The following is a 17,822-nucleotide window of genomic DNA, read 5'->3' on the forward strand; positions in this document are numbered from 1 at the left end:
ACCTCCCTGCATGATTTGCATTAACGCAGCTTTCACTTCTCTAAAGACCTTAATGAATTTCTGCCATTCCTGGCCTCTCCTCAGCTGCCGATACACACTTTTTTTCCTTTCCAATCTGCAAGAAGCCTTAAAATAATAGCATTACTGAACTTCCCTAAGTCTGGATTTTTCTATCCCAAAGCAGCTCGGGGAGACTCAGTCACCGAGTGCCCCAAGCAGCTCCGTGAACCAGCGCTCAACCCCTGCGTGTCAGAGACCGATAAGGGAGATGGCCCAAAAGATAACTGCTGGCTCTGCTTAGGGAGAAGCTGGAGACTTTGGGGTCCCAAGATAACCCAAATCCCCCCGCAGGCCGGGCCCCTGCGCCCCACAGCCGGGCTGCGAGCAGAGACAGGAACCGGGGCTCGGCTGCGGCTGCAACGTTTCCTGTTTTACAGAGTGAGTAAAATAGCGAGAGCAGCAAAATGAGGTGGTTGGCACGAAGATGGCAGTTGGAGCGTGTTCGTGCCCGATAACCCCTCGCTCACCCCACTCCTCTGCAGCAGTCGAGGGGTAGGACGGGACCCCTCGGGCCAGGTAAGTGCCCGCAGCGCTGGGGCCAGCGAGGGATGGAGGGGAGCAGAGGCTGTTGCGCTAAAGGCAGCAGCGTGCACCTTTTTTCCTCTTTTTTCACCCCGCTTTCAGCCTACACCATTGACACCGGGAGGCTGTAACATGAACCAGCATGAAGCACATTTTTTTTTTTTTAGTTTCCCTTGAAGCAAGAAGTGTAACAGCTTGGAAAGCAAAGATAAAGGACATGTTTGTTAGAGAGGGTAATCTGGGGTAACAGAAGGAGGAAATAAGAGTATTAGCTTGTCAAGAAGGCCTCAACAGTTTGCTCAGCTTGGGGTGAGTAATGGCCTGTGTATTTCTTTAAGCTTTACCTTGCTTTAAAGTGCATTTTTGGTTAACTGAGGCTATTACACAGGCTGCTCTTGGGATACACCGTGACAGGCTGGGCAGCCCAGAGGCAGCGCAGGTGGGAGAGGGACTGAGCTATTCCTGACAGGAAGGGCTGGATGAGCGGGGACCGAGCACGACATATGAGGTCCGGATTGAACATGCAATTGGGCCATTTCTAAAATTAAGAAAAATTAGCTGAAAAAAATGCTTTTAAAGTGTTCGGGAGAGTTCGGAGCAGTTTGGCTGTAGATACACACTTTGTCCCAAGCTCTGGAGTTCGTACCCAGCTTCAAGGAAGACATCGCGCGGGGTGCTGGCGTACGACCAACTTCCATTTCTCTGTGTGAAGCTGTTGGCCAGACCTTTGCTGGGCAAAGGAAAGCATGTGTGCACCGAGGGACTGTTCTCATACAGATGTGAAAGCTGCATGGGAATACCCTGCTCCGCTTTTTATACCCCCAGACTCTTCCAGCTCTAAGTATATCACAATAAGAAATACCTGAATAGCGAAATACTGTTGGGATCCTTCAGTATATTTAAGCTAAAATTAGAGATGCTTCGGAAGCTATTCAAAGAAGAGAATATTCAAATAAAAATGAATTAAAGCACATAAGCAAGTGCCATACTTCAGGGGTCTCAAAGCCCACATCCCACACAGGGCTCAGGGCTGGGAGCAGTGTCCGGACTGTGGCTTTGCAGGCACCTTCCCTGCCCAGGGCAAGAGCTGAGGGCCCCGAAAGCACTGGTCTCCTTCCAAGGGAAGCCCCGACAGCGAAAAGACAGCACTAGCAAAGAGCTTTGGGTACACCACAGCTAGCACAAGGACAATGAAAAGAATTACGGGGCAGATTTTAATGCACACTAAAGAGCATGGACGTATTATATATGTAAATGGGGTTTACTTCTTCCCATTTTTTTTTTTCCATTAGACTCAACAACTACCTAATTGCTTGCGACAGAATGAGACCAGTAAAGTTTTGGTGGTTTTGTTTGACACTGAAGAACATTTAACCTGAATTTTCAGAGACTTAAATTCTTTTTTTTTTTTCCCCCCTCCTTCCCACATTAACATGATTTACTAAACATGAGAAAAGCCTCACTCACGCACCAGACACAGCCCAGGCTGAGCTCCCTGGGGCCGAGCACCCTCCGAGCATCATTCACGAGATGTGCACAGGGATGACAAGCCTCTTCACTGCCGATGGGGCGAGGGGACAGGAGAGGGGGACACAGCTTTCACTCAGGGGGATGAAGGCAGAGGAGCAGTTATGGGTAGTTGTTGCTCAGCTTTAACTGATGCAGAGACAATGGCCCAAATACACTCGATACGACCAAAGTCCAGTAAAAAACAATGTACCAGTGGCTTGCAACTGTGCAGAGAAGTCAGCAGGAGGGAGGAGGTTTCATATCTACACCCTGCATGAGCACGTAGATGGTGCAACAGTGCTGGAGCAGAGCGCCTTCTCCTTCGGCGAGGCCACTGCCTTCTTTGAGCCACAAAGTCCCCAGAAACAGAGGCAGAATTTGTGCCTGACGCAAACTGGAACCATTGAGAGCCTGTGCCCCCAGTTCTTGAGCACAGCTTAATAATGAATTAATCCCAAAGTGTAATGATCAGTCACTACACTTGTATTTGCAATGAAGGAACCGAGTCGCAGCTTCGCTAACGCATGGGCCCAGGGCTGCAGCCAGGAAGGCTGTGGGAGGGAACGGGAGGGCAAAGTGTTGCCCAGCATCCGAGCCAGGAGCCGGCGAGGGAGGGAGCAACCAGGAGGGAAGAGAAAGCAGCACTCAGTAGCTGTGGGCTTCAGGCACAGACCTGCAGGGACTTTGCCAGATACCCAACCCAGCAAGTGTTTCACTGCTCCAGACCCCTCTGTGCACACAGAAAAGGCAGCCACCACTAAGAAATATAATGCAACTGCTTGAAGAGTAAGTCACACCACAGCACCACTATATTTGGACCTATCAAAAAAAAATGGTAAAAGAAATGCACACTAAAATGAAGTTTACTGTGGAAATAGCAGCTATTGCTCTTCCTGCATTTTCATTGTTTTCTTTAGGCTGTCAAAAGAGCGTTAAGAGCATGCACCAAAGAAACAGTCTGAGTAACAGAGGGATTTTATTTTATCAGGAAAGGAATTGTCTCAGAGGAAGCAGTGGAAGCATCATTACTTGGTAGGGAAGCCAACTTCATGAGCTTGCATTAATTGTTTGAAATTCTGTTCCTGGCATCCCCTGGGTCAGCACTGCCCAACAGAGGAGCAAGAACAGCGTGGTGTGTTTTACAGAGCCAACACGTACAAGTTCATGGACAACAGATTTCTCCAGGAACATCACCTGCACCTGTTGCATGGGGACTCTAGAATCAGTGTCCGATACCGCACATTTATTTAATCTTAGAAATAATCTGTTTTCATTCAAATGGTGTCTTTTCCCTTGGTTTCACCAGGGCAGAGGACCTTGCAGTGGACAGGGCAGTCACAAACCAGCAGAGCTGCGCCCAACATGATCAGCCAGCCTGAGAAGGCACGGCTACGGCACCGGCACGCAAGCGAGAGCTATGATGAGAAGTGCGAGCGGCGGCATGAGACACGGGAGAACCTGCGGCGGCGAAACAACGTGACAACCTGCCGCCGCCTCGGGAGGGGAGCGGAGGAGCCATCGCAGACCCCCCGGCAAAGGGAGTTCCTGAGAAGGAGAAACCTGGCGAGCGATGCTGTGAGGACACCGCCAGGACAGGAGCCCAAAGCACGTGTCCCCCCGGACACCTCCTCACGGGTGGATCCAAGACTGTCCATCCTGCTCCAGGTAACACCTGCCCCCGGAGCACAGCTCAATGCTCTGCCTGCTCCAGCTAGCACCCACTCAAGCAACCACAGCCTGTCCACCGATCGCAACAGCATCGGGATCCAAATCAAAGTACAGACAAAAAGTGAGAATGCACCAACAAAAAAGTGCATTTCCTTATGAACTGCAGAGTCGGGCACAGGTAAACGCTGTCGCCTCCCTGCTGGCATGCTCCTCTCCTGTTTTCCAAACCCTGACCCAGACAGAAATGTTCCACCATTCCTCCAAGTAAAAACCCCACATCCTAGCTGCCAGATTGCAGTTTTGCACTTGCAGAAATTATTTTTACCCTTGAAAACTGAGGTCTAAATACTGGGCTTCCCTCCATCACCTTCACTGTTAGCAGGACGGGTGCAGGAATTAGGAGACTCCCTGGTACTCATTCCCTACCCAGCGCTGCACAGCTAACAGCAACCCAGAGGGCTCACTGCCTTGAATAACATCTACAGAAAGATGCAATGCCAAACACCCCAATCTGAGAACCAAACAGATTTCCTTCTAAACTTGTATCCCGGGCAAAATGAATAATCCCCTGGTATGCTGTGAGTTCATCCTAGGGGCTTCGCAAACCTCTGTGAGCGGAGAGAGTTGAACGCAAGATGGCTTTACGCAGGCACACCCTCAAGCTCCCTTTGCAGCGCGAGAGCGTGCAGAGCAGTTACCTGCCTCCTGCTGCCATTCGGTTCACTGGGTTTAATCACCCACTAGACAGCAGGAATCTGCAACAAGCATTTACATGCACACAGCCCATGCATGGTGCCTTCCCCTGTTTGCTTTTGCAGAGATAACAAGAGTGGGAGGCTGCTGGGGCAGAGGGCGGTGGGGCGAGCACCCCACTGCCCCAGCCCCACCGGGAAGCCAGTGCCGAACAGGTACCTCTGCTCCAAGGCAGCCAAATGGTAGCAAAGACACAAGCCAGGACCCAGCTCCCTGCCACCAAAAATCCTCATCTTTTCCAAAGACATCTCAAGACACTTTGGGGAGGGTTCCTTTTTCTGTTGTGCTGTCCCCCCTCCAGAAGCCAGCAGGGTTTCCTCCACTTCCCCACAGAGCTCTGGAGCTGCTGCAGCCACATCAGCAGATCCTTGTGGATTTGCCATGGTTTCTTGGCATCTCCCTGATGCTCTTCACCCAATCACTGCATGGACAAAGCCTGATCCAGCCAGAGCCCGTTTTGTACAGATGCTGACTCAAGCTGCCCTCTCGTTCCAGCACCCACGGAGCTGCCCCACGTTCCCCCCTGCGCACTCCCCGCTCAGCCTCAGCGCCCCCCTCGGCGTTTCAGTAGAAGCTGTCCCCAAGCGCGGTGCCTCTGTGAACACCCAAGGTAGGTGAGGATGCTCAGGTTTCCCAGCACAATGGCAGCCGCAGCATTTCCCTCCCACCTTGAAGTCTCCATCGAGCAGTTTGCGACGCGAGCTGGTAGCTCCCCTCAAAGCTGAGCTCCCTTGCCAGCAGCCCCACATCTACACTAAGTTTCACCATCCCAGTCTGAGTTTCCCCTGCAAACTGCAGGCGTTAAGAACATTTTTCCTGTGGAGCGATAATCCAGCCCAGCCCACGGTTAACAACCCATGCTGCTGAGCTGCTGCTCTGCCCCACGGCTTCCCTGTAAGGGCCCCAGATTATCCAGAGGGCTGGGGCTGACCTCAGCCTGTGGGATTACTTAACTTCTACTTCTTGGTCCATCTGAGCAGGACCCTCCTCTGCCTTTTGTCCCCATTGAGTTGTGTTACTGGATGCTGTGTCAACAACTGCTCTCCAGCTTAGAGGCAATGCCACCTCTCGAGACAGCCGAGATGGACGCTCAAACAGAACTTCATGGTCCATGGGATGGGGGGATCTGTCACATCCTTTCGCTTTGCTTTCACAGGAACCCAGACCCTCACAAATCCAAGCACAGGCGTGAAAGACTCGAGCCAGCAGACAGAGTAAGACAGTCCTCCCCTCCCTCCCTGGGCTGTGAATTCGGGTACCCGCAGGGTAGCAGCCTCTGATGCCCAAGCCCAAGCGCGTTTCACCTTGGCGTGTACAAATTCCTTCAGTGTACAAATATCCCCGTTCTGCTGGGCTGGGGCAGTGGCTGGTGTCCAGGGACTGCTCCAGACCCCGCATTGCACTCGCCTCAGTAACACACTTTCTTTTTTATTTTAGTTGTGGAATAGCAGTTTTAAATAAGGTAAGCAAAACACAGATAATAGCTAGCCTTGAACTCCTGCAAATTAGCTCAGTTTCTAAACTTTCTGACCAGTACATTGACTGGTGCTAAATTTCTGTAGTTTCCAAAATGATGACTCTGCTCCTATAGGCGAGAAAGGCACTTCTGTCCCACAGGTATCTCTACTCTTCTCATTCAGCAGCTGCCCTGATTTGATACCCGACATGGCAAAGATGCCATAACTCCAATGCTGTAAGAGTTGCTGCAGAAAATATTTTCACTTCCCTGGAAAAAACAAACAAACGCATCCCAGCAGGCTCTCCTCTGCCACCCAGACATAGGCTGTTAACTTCAGTTTTATTTCAAAATATTTGGATCTTGTAGCCAGTTCATAAAATGTTTACACACTGAAACAATCCTACCATTTTTAAACACTTCCCCTTTCCCTTTCAGGAAATGGTGCAGCTGTCCAACTACCTGAAGGTAGGTACCAAATATTGTACGTAACCACCGGGAAAGCAAGTCTTCAGCCAGTACTACACCGCTTTTAAAATTATAATTAAATAAAGAGGTATTACATACTCAATTTTCACATGGCTAAGAAAGCCTACAGGCAAGCCACTGAGCCCAAAGACTTGTCTGAAACTCCCAAGCAGATGAAGCCCTGACCCCGAGCTGGAGGTGGGAGCCGGGCGGTCCCCGCCAGCTCCGGGGGCCCCCGCCAGCTCCAGGGGTCCCTGCTGACCCGCTCTCCCCTTCCCGCAGGAGGCCCTGCACCGCGAGCTGCTCCTCAAGCAGAAGATGGTGATTTTGCAGGAGCTTTTCTCCACGCTGCTGCAGGCGTCTGAAAAATCCTGGCAGGTACCTGAGAGCTGCAGGAGGCGATTCCTGCTGGGGCTGAGGGAGGTTTTGCCTCAGTGGGACACAGCTTATGTGCAGAAGCCAGAGCTCCCCACGGGTCTCACCCCCTTTCCAGGAGCTCAGCTCTCGCTCTGCCCGGCTTCGGGGCTTTACAGGCTTGGAGATGTCACAGCACTGTCCCCTAGCAGACAAGACATTGAGCAGAACCCTCCACCTGCAAGTAGCTGCTTGCCCTGCCTCTCTCCTTGCCGTCACCTTGCTTTTTAGGGAGGGTTGAACACAAACTCAGAAGTTAAGGGATCACTTTGCTTGAAGTTTTTCCTTTTTGAGCCCCAAAACGTTGTTATAAAATGTACTTTGCTTTGTACGGTGTAAAACCCGTTTCTTCTGTAAGGTTGTTGGTTTTTTTCCTTTTTATACTTGCCTTTCCCACTTTTTCTTAAATAAAAAGCACACAGAGCTCTAAAAGTGGGAAAAACAATTAAATGGACCCAAACAACCATCTTGCACCAAATTTTCTTTCCTAGGCAAAATGAGTTTCAAATATTTTCAACCAATTTTTTTTTTTCTTTTTTTGGCAAAATGAAAATTTTAGATGCACCAAACTGATGCATCCAAGTGCTGGTAAACACCATGTTGGCTGGGGGAAAGACAGATTGTTTCTTCATCTGGGAACACAAGGCCTAAAAAACCCCACCCAGCACACACAGCTTCCCTGCTGAGCTCCTGGCCACCCAGGCTGCTCCTCCCCAGGACACGCAGGGACATCCTCTGCCCCGGCTCCTGACGGGGATGTGTTCGGGGCCCCAAACACGGGTCAGGGAACCCAACGCCACGATGCTCTGGCCCATCTGCTTGGCCTCAGGTGCTCTGCTGAATCGGGGCCCTGCATCAAGTTATTTCCCCACAGCTCAAACAAAATCCTCTGGGCAGCACTGAAAACCAGGGCCCCTTTTTTTTTTTTTCTTTCAGGAGGTAAAATTAAGGTGATACATTTTATGCAACACATGAAGTGTTTTATGTAGGGTTATTAAATCAAGTATTAATTTACAGTTCATTGTGCTATTAAAAAAAGTGGTTTGAAAGTTCTGTTGGGGCAGAAAAGCGAGTGATTGGGTGAGATGGTGCAGGAAACTTGTGTTAGATGTACTGCGGTTAGAAATTTCCGCCTTCGCTTGCTTCTTCAAATATAATTTGAGCAGGAAAAAACACCCTGACACACTCTGCAGGAAGTAGCCATGAAACCTCAGATTAGAAACAGGTGGGTGCACTTTGCTTCTTGCTATCTCTGCTACAGAAGAGACTTTGCTGCTGCCTCTCGTGCTCAGCCTTTCATCAGACTAAAAATTAACTCGCCGCTGGCACTAGAGCCAACAGGGCAAATGAGGCAGATGCTGCCTGCTTGGAGGGGTCCCCGGGAGCTGCGCCGAGGGAGGGAGGCAGGGGGCAAAGGGGCTTCTCCGGGAGCTACAGACAGGTCCTATACAATAATGCTGTGCTGTGGAAATCGATGGTTTGTTGCCCATTTCCATGCCCAGGTGAGATACCAAATGCTTGTTGCAGAGGCTTTTTAATCCATTCCAATATTTTGGGTTTCAGAGAAGCGCAATTCATATACTTGAATGATCTGGCAATAACTCTTGAAATGGCCACAGCATCATTTTTGAGATGCTGCTCGTGTTTGTGGGTGCCCCTGGTGCGATGGAGCAAGCAAATACTCTGCAGGAGGATGGGGTGTAGTTAAACTGAAAGGATAAAGCATTTGGTTCTTTCCCCCTCCCACGATTTTAATTCTAGGTTAGAGACACCTTCCTATCACAGGTCTGTACCTTCAGTCCTCCATCTGTTGTAAAACTTGCTTAGCTCATTCAAAAACGCTGCCAGATGAAGGAAACTCAGTAAGTCTCAGTTATTAAGAGTAATTAGTTTTAAGCAGTTCTCTTCTTTAAGAAGAAATTTGCTACTTTAACATATTTTCTTCCCTGCCTGACCACTGAAGTTGAGCCTGACTTTTGGAAGTACCTTGCAGCTCTGCGGAGTTTAAGCTCTTTGTCATTCTCAGTGCATTCCTACTACGATATGGACTTCTTTTCCTAGCACAAGCATCATGTTTGGGAAAACTGGAAGCCTTCCAGACACAGCATTTACTATTACTGCTTTAAACCAACCATTTAAAATTACTAAGGGAAGGAGTATTAGAGAATTCACAGAACACAGGACAAGCAAAACACTACAGCTGTCAGCCAAAACCAGTTTAAAATACTTATATGGCACTTAAATGACAGCAGTAGAGAAATGTAGAAGAGTTTGAGAGAGGTTTTGAAGCTGCCCATTCAGGTAACCTCCAGTCTCTGCAGAAGATGGCTACCGAGGATTCAAACCCAGTATTTGCAAGAGTGGGCGTATTTTGAGCATGTTAGCCCTAATCCCGTCCTCCGCGTGGCTTTCAGTGGGTGTCTTTGGGCTCTCTCGCAAGGGGCAGTGCGGGGATCCCCAGGTGGGGTTCAAACAGCATCACCAGAGACACGGCAGAGAGAGGGAAAACCACCACGGGGATGGCGGCTGTAGGGTTCTGTTATTGTTTTGTTTAGTTGTGGGTGGGGGGTTGTTTGGTTGTGTTTGGGGGGTTGTTTTGGTTTTGTTTTAGTGTTTTTATGTCATTTTGGTTTTGTTGTTTGGTGTTTTGTTTTTTTTTGATAAAAACAGCCCCTTTCACGTAGATAATCATCAACACAAGGGCTTGACCATGATTTGCTCACGTAACTTTTCTGGTCAGAAGCATAATTGCTTATGCCCTCCCACGTATGTGCACACACTCACCCCCCACTGCCACGCTGTTCTGGTAACAGCCCTAACAGACAGCGTATTCCATTTAGGGAAATCTTTATGGTTTTTTGCCAATTTATAAGCTGCATCTCCATGAAAGGAGTTTGCCAGCACATTTCTGCTCTCACGCGTAGGAAGGGCCCGGTGCTCTGCTGCCTTGTACTTTGCAAAGTCATTCACTTCTGTGCACAACTGCCGTACCACCACCACTCTCTAACGTGAGCCTTTGCAGACAGCACAATAAAACAAAGTGCAGAGAAAAACTTGGCATAATATTTCACATATAAAAATGCTTTTCAGAACTCCACCTACTTTCTAACAGGACAGAGCCTTTATTATTTTGTACCAACAATGGAATTGGGAAGATTTATTCTTTGGGACTGTAAACATAACTGCTGTGCAAATTTAAACAGCTCTAAGACACCAGAGAATCTGGTTTTGCTTGGGTCTAACAGCCATTCCTGTAACATCAAGGAGTTGCGTTTTTCAGAGGCTTGACTTCAAACAGGAGTAAGCAGAGAGGATACAGGCGTTCTCAGTATCGGTGGCGGAAAAACAGCCTACGTGAACTCTTTGCTAGAAATTTTATCTGAATTTGCATGCAGTCTGGTTTCAGAAAGCCTAAGAAGCCTGACTAACACTGAGAAGAGATTATAATAAGGCAAATGAATCACCACTGTTGCCCTCTATCCCCCTGCCCAAATGCTAGATGTTGCAACGCAGGCCCAACCTATTTCCTAAGGGAACCAGCAAGACAAGACTTTAGCACCAGCCGGAGCTTTCGGGAGGCACGTTGCAGGAGGGACCACCGGGCAGGGAACAGGGCTGTACGCGGGGCCGGGCGGCAGCTATGCTTCTGCCAGCCCCAGCCAGACTAACCTGAAATCCCCTCGCTCTTAACTGCTCATCTTGCTGCAAGTACCTGCACTCAGTAACCAGAGAAACTGCCTCAGGAGAGTTTTTCAGTGCATAAAAGTCTTACTTCCCCTACATCCCATTTATTCTGAGATTGTGAAGGGCTTATTTGAACTCCGAGCATTGAAAAGACTTGGACCAAATTTACCCACAATATTATAGACGAAGAAAAGGGAGAAAGTGAATCAAAACACAAGCTAATGAAACATTGGGGGCATATTGTATAGTTCATGATTCCACACATTGGTTCAATTGTTTTTTTCCCCAGGGTCAGCTGAACGAAGATAAACTGAAGTGTAAACTAAGGGCACTTGAAAATCAGCTGCAGGCCTGCACCCAGGTAATGTCTGATTGCTGAGAAACAAACATGGGTGAAGAAAGGCATGAAAAGAAAAGAAAATACTGAACCATGTAATTAGGTCGGGTCTCAGTTTCTAGAGCAATCTGATTAGATACAGATCTGAAAACGATTTTTCCTCTTTGCTGAAGCAATGCTTCACAGCAAATTAGCAGGAGCATTTACACACTCTAGATTTGCTAATATTCAGGTTTAGCAAGATTAGGAATATGTCAGATAAAACCCTTCAAGCACTTTAATTCTTCCTTTAAAGAGTTACTCAAAGGAGTGTGTGAAGAAGATCCTGATAGAGATGGAGGACCAGAAACAGACCTACGAGCAGAAGGCAAAAGAGGCTCTTCAGAAGATGCTGGAAGACAAGCTCCAAACAGAGCAGCAGCTGCAAAACTCACAGGTAAACAACATGTTTTACACCTGGCTTTGCTTTAACATAGTCTCACTGCGACAAAGGCCCCCACGTTTCAGGGAAAGGTGATTACTAGCTCACCATTAGCAACAAAGATGCAAAAATACCATTTTTTAGCTACTGAGCAAAGTCCAAAGCAGCTTAGTGGCAACCTGTGCTCATTTTGCGAGCCACACATCAGGTTATTAAAAACAGCACACAGTTGGGGAAATACACTGCTGTTTGGCAGTTTTAAGTGTAATCCCTTCTCCTCCACCATCCATTTGTCCCATTCCCTGCTCTGCACACACGCAGGCAGCAACAAGCCACTCACACAGCCGTCCAGGGCACGGGGTCTCCAGAGACACTTTTTCTTGTTACTCTTTTATATGAAAATGGATTTTGCCCAAGAGGTAGCAATTTGCTTTGACCCACAGGATAACTGGTATTTTCAGAAAAGCAAGTAAATCTTATCACAAATACTACCAGGCTTCTAAATCCTCCCGGCAGCATGGGAACTCGGGTTCCACAGCGAACCCTCTGCCCGTGTTCACTCTGTCCATCAGATGGCATCAGCCCCACACAGGTTATTATAACCCCGGTGCCGGAGGCGGCAGCTGCCCCAGCCCCGCACACAGGCTGGCTCCTGTGAGTGCCCACGGGTGTTGTTCAGGGCATGGTCCCGCCAGGCTGTGGGTCACAGCCCACCCGTGGGTCCTCACTCTCCTCTCCAGAGAAGCCTGGCAGCAACGAGAGAGGATCTGGCCTTCTGGAAAGAGCACTACACCATGCTCAAAGCCGAACTGACCAAGATGACCACGACGCACACCGAGCTCGAGAACAGCTTCCACAATTTGCAAAGCGAACTGCAGGTACATAAATTCTCTGTGGGAACAGCATCCACAGGAGTTTGCATTTCCCGATTTGCAAGGAGGGAAGCCCCCAGGTTGAGATCGCTATATAAAAAAAAAAAGGCCCCTTTGATGAAGCACAGCAGCCATATGTGCTACCTGGTCCTCAGCTTGGGGCTGCCTCTCGCTGCCGGAAAAGCAGCGATGCCCCGGGCTCACCGTCTGTCCATGGCACAGTGCTGGGGCTGGGCTGATGCCATGGCTTTTCTCTCCCCCAGCGAGCAGCCGGGCAGAATGAGCAGCTCCATCAGGCCCTGCGCAGCCTGCAGAGCGAGCACGCCACGCTCCACCGGCGAGCCAGCGCCTTGCGGGAGGACAACGACCGGAAGGCAGAGCACATCAGCACCATCGAAGGTATCATGTGCACGGGAATGGTGGAGGGGGTCTGTCCTCCCAACAAACAGAGGATATATGGAAAATACTCTTAAAATCCTGCTCCTTAAAGCCAAGCACACACAAATGCAAAAGGCTCTCTCTCTTTCAATGTGTCACACATCTCAGCTTGCCAAGAAAGCCTCTGGTTTCCAAAGGGTTCCTAAAGTCGTTTCTAAGTAGATTAAAGGACCTCAGAGAAGTCAAGTGACTTTGCTAGAAGAAAGGATGGAATGGGAGACCTGAAAAAAGAAAAAAGATGAGTCCTCAGCTTTGATGAGGACTTTAGCATCCTCTGTCAGATCCATCAAACACAGAAATACAAGCCTGTGCAGGTGGCGAGGCAGCACCTGTTACTGTCTGAGCTCTCTGCATGGTGGGGGATATTAGCAGCATATAAACACATGCTAATAGTGTCTTAAAAGACCAGTTCAGCTAGAGACAAGGAGACTTGAACAGCTAAAAATCCCATCCCTTCAGAGAAGAAAGTCCAGTGTAGCCAACAACATCCAGCCCACTTTACACATCTGGAGAAAGTTGCCATCCTCACATGAAGATACACAGAGATTTATATCAACCTTGATCTTATTATTATTTCAGAAAAATTGCAAAAAGAACAAAATCAGAAGGTAACACTGGAGGCAACGGTCAGCCACTTGCACAGTAAGTGACACAAAGACATGCAAAGTAAGAGACCTGCATTAGCGCTGCGGAGAGTAACTGTGGCTTTTCATGTTCACAGACTTGATACAGAAACAGAGCAACGAACAGAAGATCCGGGAGATGACAGTGCAAAGGAAAGGTCAGCAAACTTTGTAACTCCCACCTAGCAATCCTCTCCCTGGACACAGGAACGTTAGACCTTATTCTAAGAGAAGTCTCCATTGGTTTGGAATAAAGGATTATTTTAAAGCTGCACAAAGCGAGTTATTATATTTTCCTAGTTAACATTAAAATGTAAGTGTATTTATGATGGCAAAGAGCATAAAAAATAAATGGATTTCATTGCAAATTCTACTTCAGTGACTATGCCATTTTTTTCCCCAAGCAAAGTACATTCCAGTTTATAATTGCAACTATAGCCATACTTGAAAAAAATAATAAAAAGCATTTTAAGTTTCCCTCCCTTCCATTTCTGGCAACTACTTAGAAATATTCCTCTAATGATGATTAACTTGCAGCTACAGCAGAGGCAGGCCTATGATAACTAACTCAGCTCCTGTGTCCTCTGCTGTGTGCATAGCACACAAATATTATCTTTAAACTGTGCTGAGTAAACAAGATCTAAAGCAAACTGAAAGCCTGGACCTGTTTCTCATCAGAAGCCTGACTGTTTTCTAGACCAGGTTTCCACCACGCAGACCCCACCTCTCACTCCTGCCAAGGAAAAGCAAAACGCTCTGTTAGAGCTCCCCGAGGAGGAGGGAGAAGAAAGTCTGAAGGATGAGATGCAGAAAAGGACATCCCAACTTACAGCAAAGGAAAATGAGGTGAGGAAGTCACTGAATCCCCTGCTGGGGAGTGAGCTGCCAGTGTAAGTGCTCCAGCAGCACAACACAAAGATCCTGGAAGCAACCTGAGCTTAGTATCTCCTCTAAGGATTATATCTGCTGAATTTTTATCCTGATGCCAGCCTCACCTAAACCCCCGATGCAGCATCTGCGTACAACAGCTGGGCACCAGCAGAGCCCTCTCCATACAAACCCATTTCTGCTCTGACAGACAGCAGGGTCTCACCAGTCTCACAGGGAAAAGCCAAAGCCACACTTTAAGAGCTGAAGCCCTGAGCACAAAGGAAGGAGAGGAGGAAAATAAAAGGCTTGCAAGTTATCAGGAAAGGTCTGCTAACAGAAGCAACGCCCTTACAACTGGGCTGCAAAAAATTTCAAAGCTTTCCAATCTCTTACACACTCTTTCCCATATAAGAGACTGTTTTCAAGACACGAGACTCGTATCACAAACCGTGCCCTCTGCCAACCAGCAGCCCCACAGTTCTTAGAAAGGATTTATAAAAAAGGATTTATAACTTACTGTAGCAGAGCTTAGAGTCACACAGGAGAACAGCTTGTCCCACTGACCCACGCTGGTGAGTGCACCACCACCATCAGGCATCACCCAGCATCACCTGGGGAAGGGCTTTGTAAAGCACAATCACAGCAAAGGGAACACCTGAGGGGGGCCCAGCTGCCCCCACGGCAGCTCTTGCAGCCTCCGGGCTCAGGCAGTCTCTTTCCACTGCCGCCGCACTGCTCGCAGGGAAGGCAGCGAGGTCTCACGTTCAGGAAAAAAGGCGCTCCCTGGGTTTTGGGGTTGCACAGTGCAACCAAGGTGTCTGTCCCATGTGTCCCGGGTTCAGGGGGCTTATGGGACTCTGCAACTGCTCCCACAACCAGTGAAATGCAGACTGAGTTTCAAAATGAGAGGAAAAGCCTGCCACAAGTTTGCACTCCAGGTCTTCTTCCTGACCTGCACACACCTGTGGTCATAAAAAATAACTATTGCTTTTTTCTTCCATGTAGCGTGAAAGATGACAACAAAGTCACAGGATGGAAACTGACAGGGTATTGCCTCTGTCACCACATTCCCAGTAACACTGACATCTGCTCTGTCCCCCATAGGTACATATGGACATACAGGTAGCAGAAGTGAAAATCCCCCGTCACTGCAGTGACAGTGCACGGGTGAAGCGCTGCAGCTGCTGCGGGAGCTCTGCTGGTCTTGGTGCGTACAAGAGTGAGGGGATCCCTCCTGCTAACAGCCCCTCGCTCTGCTTGCAGTGCATGGAGCTGCGCTCGGAGCTGGAGGCCCTGAGCGAGGAGTACCGCTCCTGCCTGACCAGGCTGCGCCAGTGCCGGGACGAGCTCAACCACTTCCAGAGCAAGCAGGCAAAGGTGGGAGGCATTCCTCGCCCCGACTCCCAGTGCTTCCGGACCGAGGCTGTGGATTGGTCTGGGGAAAATTCCTGCATTTATTTGTGCAGTGCAGAAAGATGAATGACATGTTTGCTAGGGATGAGATGAGAAGTTTCTTCTCCCCACCAATTTCCTAGTAACACTTGCTTCTCCTTGCAGAGACGGCGCGGGCACTGGATCCCTCTCCTGGTGGCTGTGATAGCAATGGCCATAGCCACCTTCCTCGCAACTTACAGACCATGAAGGACCTTCTCGATGACTGACCTCACTGCAGGAACTGACTTCTGCTTCACCAGCAGCAACACACCCTCGCTGCAGTGCACCTTCTGCTATTTCCTACTTGTTTGGTTCATATCCTGAGCTGGTCTCACTCCAAACTCCCACAGCTCCAATAAAAGCTGGGAGATCTTCCCTTTCTTTGGCTGCTTTGGTTATTCTGCGTCAGTTGAAGTTTGTGCTGCCCAGTCCCCGTGGCGCTGAGGGACAAAGCCACTCCAGCTGCTGCTGTTGGGGCTCATGGTGGGCAGGAGGGACAAGGGCATCCCGTGCCCTTGGGATCCAGCCTCCCTGATTTTCATGCCCAGCAACTGAGAGGACTACATAATTGTCTTCCTTTATTTATTCCTCCCTAAATGCAAGATATTCAACCCTGGACCATCTCTACTAGTGCCTGACAAAGAAACCCAGCTCAGGGAGGCTTTTTAGCACAGTCCTCGTGGGCCCAGTTCAGCCCACCATTCTGTGAGCCTGTCTTGTGGGCAAGCGTTTCCACAGCCACCTCCGCTTCCCCTCCACTGCCAGCACCAGACATGAGTTTTAAGCCCCTTTTGGAGCTGTACTGTCCAGGTGTTACGGTAACAACTGCCCCTCGTTCAAGCGCAGGCTCAGCTATGAGGCGGTGCGTGACACCACGTTGCACAAGTAGTAAATATGATATGGAGCCTACTTCACAAATTCAAAATGCTGTGGCATTCAAATTTTTTATTAATCCTCAGCTGTTCGCAGTAAATAAATACACCCTGACTTTACAAGGCACACTGCAGTGAGGACGGAGGCTGCAGAGCAGCTGTGAGGACACACATCCACATGCTGGTCTTCTGGGCAGTTCCCGTGTTTGATTTGCAACTGGCCTACGAGGTCTGGGGCCTGAGATCGTCACAGTTCAGCCTTTGGTGCTCAGGGGCCTCTTGAGAGCCTCAGTAGGCCATGCACAGAGGAACTGATCTCTTGCTTTGGTCCCTGATGTAAATGAGAAATAGGCCAAAAAAGTCTGAGTTTGTATTTTACAAGGCAACTGCTGGAAGAGACACCACCTCGCAAGAAATGCAGAGATCTACAAAGTCACTCTGCGTGCTGAAGGCTTCCTTCAGCTCACCGCACCACGTGTCCAGCACCTCCTTCAGCTCTGTGCAGAGGCTCTCCGGGATGCTGAAGGAGTAGATCTGGACCCTGAGACCATCCCTTATCCTGGGGCAGGAGGCCTGGACCGTGAACACCCTCAGCGGCGTCATCCCCAGGCAGTTCTCAGCACCCTCCTCCGCAGCGAAGGTGTACGCCGCCGGGTAGCCCAGCAGCACCCCGACGATGGTGCAGAGGTTCCAGCCTGTGGGGACAACCTCGCTGGAGGACACAGGGCTGGTAGCAGTGGCCTCGGCGGCCTCTAGATGGGCGAGGAGGGCGGTGAGGTGGCCCCTGATGGCCTCGGCTTCCACTGGCCCGCAGAGAGCCGGGCACTGCTGCCCTGCTGAGACATCCATGAAGGGCGCAGGGTGGGCGCGCAGCACGGCCGCCAGCCTCTGCTGGGCCAGCCCCGGGTGCAGCAGCAGGGCCCAGCCCTCCATGCCCAGCAAGTGCAGGCGCCGCGGGGCCAGCCCGGCCTCCATTAAGCGGTCCAGGTACCGCCGCAGCTCGGCGGGCCCCGCCGCGCCGCAGTCGTACAGCAGGGCCGGCTTCAGCCCCGCCGCCACCGCCAGCACCTCCCCGGCTAACTGCAGGGCCCGGGCCGCCGGCAACCGCCACCGCCGTCCGGCACCCAGCTCCTCCCGAGCCGCCGCCACCAGCCGCGGCGCCGACAGGGCGCTGCCCGCCGGGGCCTCCGCCTCCTCCCCGGCCGCCGGGCCCATGGCCGCCGTACGCTGAAAAGAAGCCACCGCCGGGCCTAAAGCTTCCGGGGCGGCCCCGGCGCTGGCGTGGGCGGTGATCCGGGGGCGGAGCGGTTGGGTCACGCCTGGAAAGGCCGCTCCGCCCCGGTCTAGGCCTGGGTCCGGGCCCGCCCGGGCCGAGCAGCCTTCGCGGGCGGGCCCGGGCCGAGCAGCCTTCGCGGGCGGGC

General features: G+C 50.4%; 2 protein-coding genes across 5 annotated transcripts; one reads left to right on the forward strand and one right to left on the reverse strand.

Annotated features, from left to right (window-relative positions):
• Positions 1-230: 230 nt before the first annotated feature.
• On the forward strand, positions 231-15,880 carry TRAF3IP3 (TRAF3 interacting protein 3). Of its 4 annotated transcripts, none has more exons than XM_063356324.1 (16): positions 231-576; positions 3,398-3,756; positions 5,008-5,122; positions 5,669-5,726; positions 5,950-5,974; positions 6,407-6,436; positions 6,719-6,814; positions 10,824-10,895; positions 11,167-11,307; positions 12,033-12,170; positions 12,428-12,563; positions 13,182-13,244; positions 13,324-13,383; positions 13,923-14,071; positions 15,200-15,472; positions 15,653-15,880. In XM_063356324.1, the coding sequence occupies exons 2-16, from the start codon at positions 3,454-3,456 to the stop codon at positions 15,734-15,736; spliced, it is 1,743 nt and encodes a 580-aa protein (XP_063212394.1). In that variant the 5' UTR covers positions 231-576; positions 3,398-3,453; the 3' UTR covers positions 15,737-15,880. The 4 variants fall into 4 exon arrangements, with proteins under 4 accessions (XP_063212394.1, XP_063212396.1, XP_063212395.1 ...); XM_063356326.1 differs by having other exon boundaries at positions 234-576; positions 15,359-15,472; XM_063356325.1 differs by lacking the exon at positions 231-576 and adding an exon at positions 763-891.
• Positions 15,881-15,962: 82 nt separating this feature from the next.
• C20H1orf74 (chromosome 20 C1orf74 homolog) lies at positions 15,963-17,645 on the reverse strand. The gene has a single exon (XM_063356333.1). It carries the CDS (start codon positions 17,614-17,616, stop codon positions 16,777-16,779), a length of 840 nt encoding a protein of 279 aa, XP_063212403.1. The 5' UTR covers positions 17,617-17,645; the 3' UTR covers positions 15,963-16,776.
• Between the last annotated feature and the right edge of the window lie 177 nt (positions 17,646-17,822).

The sequence above is a fragment of the Chroicocephalus ridibundus genome, chromosome 20 (assembly GCF_963924245.1).
Source record: "Chroicocephalus ridibundus chromosome 20, bChrRid1.1, whole genome shotgun sequence".
NCBI classification, from domain to species: domain Eukaryota; kingdom Metazoa; phylum Chordata; class Aves; order Charadriiformes; family Laridae; genus Chroicocephalus; species Chroicocephalus ridibundus.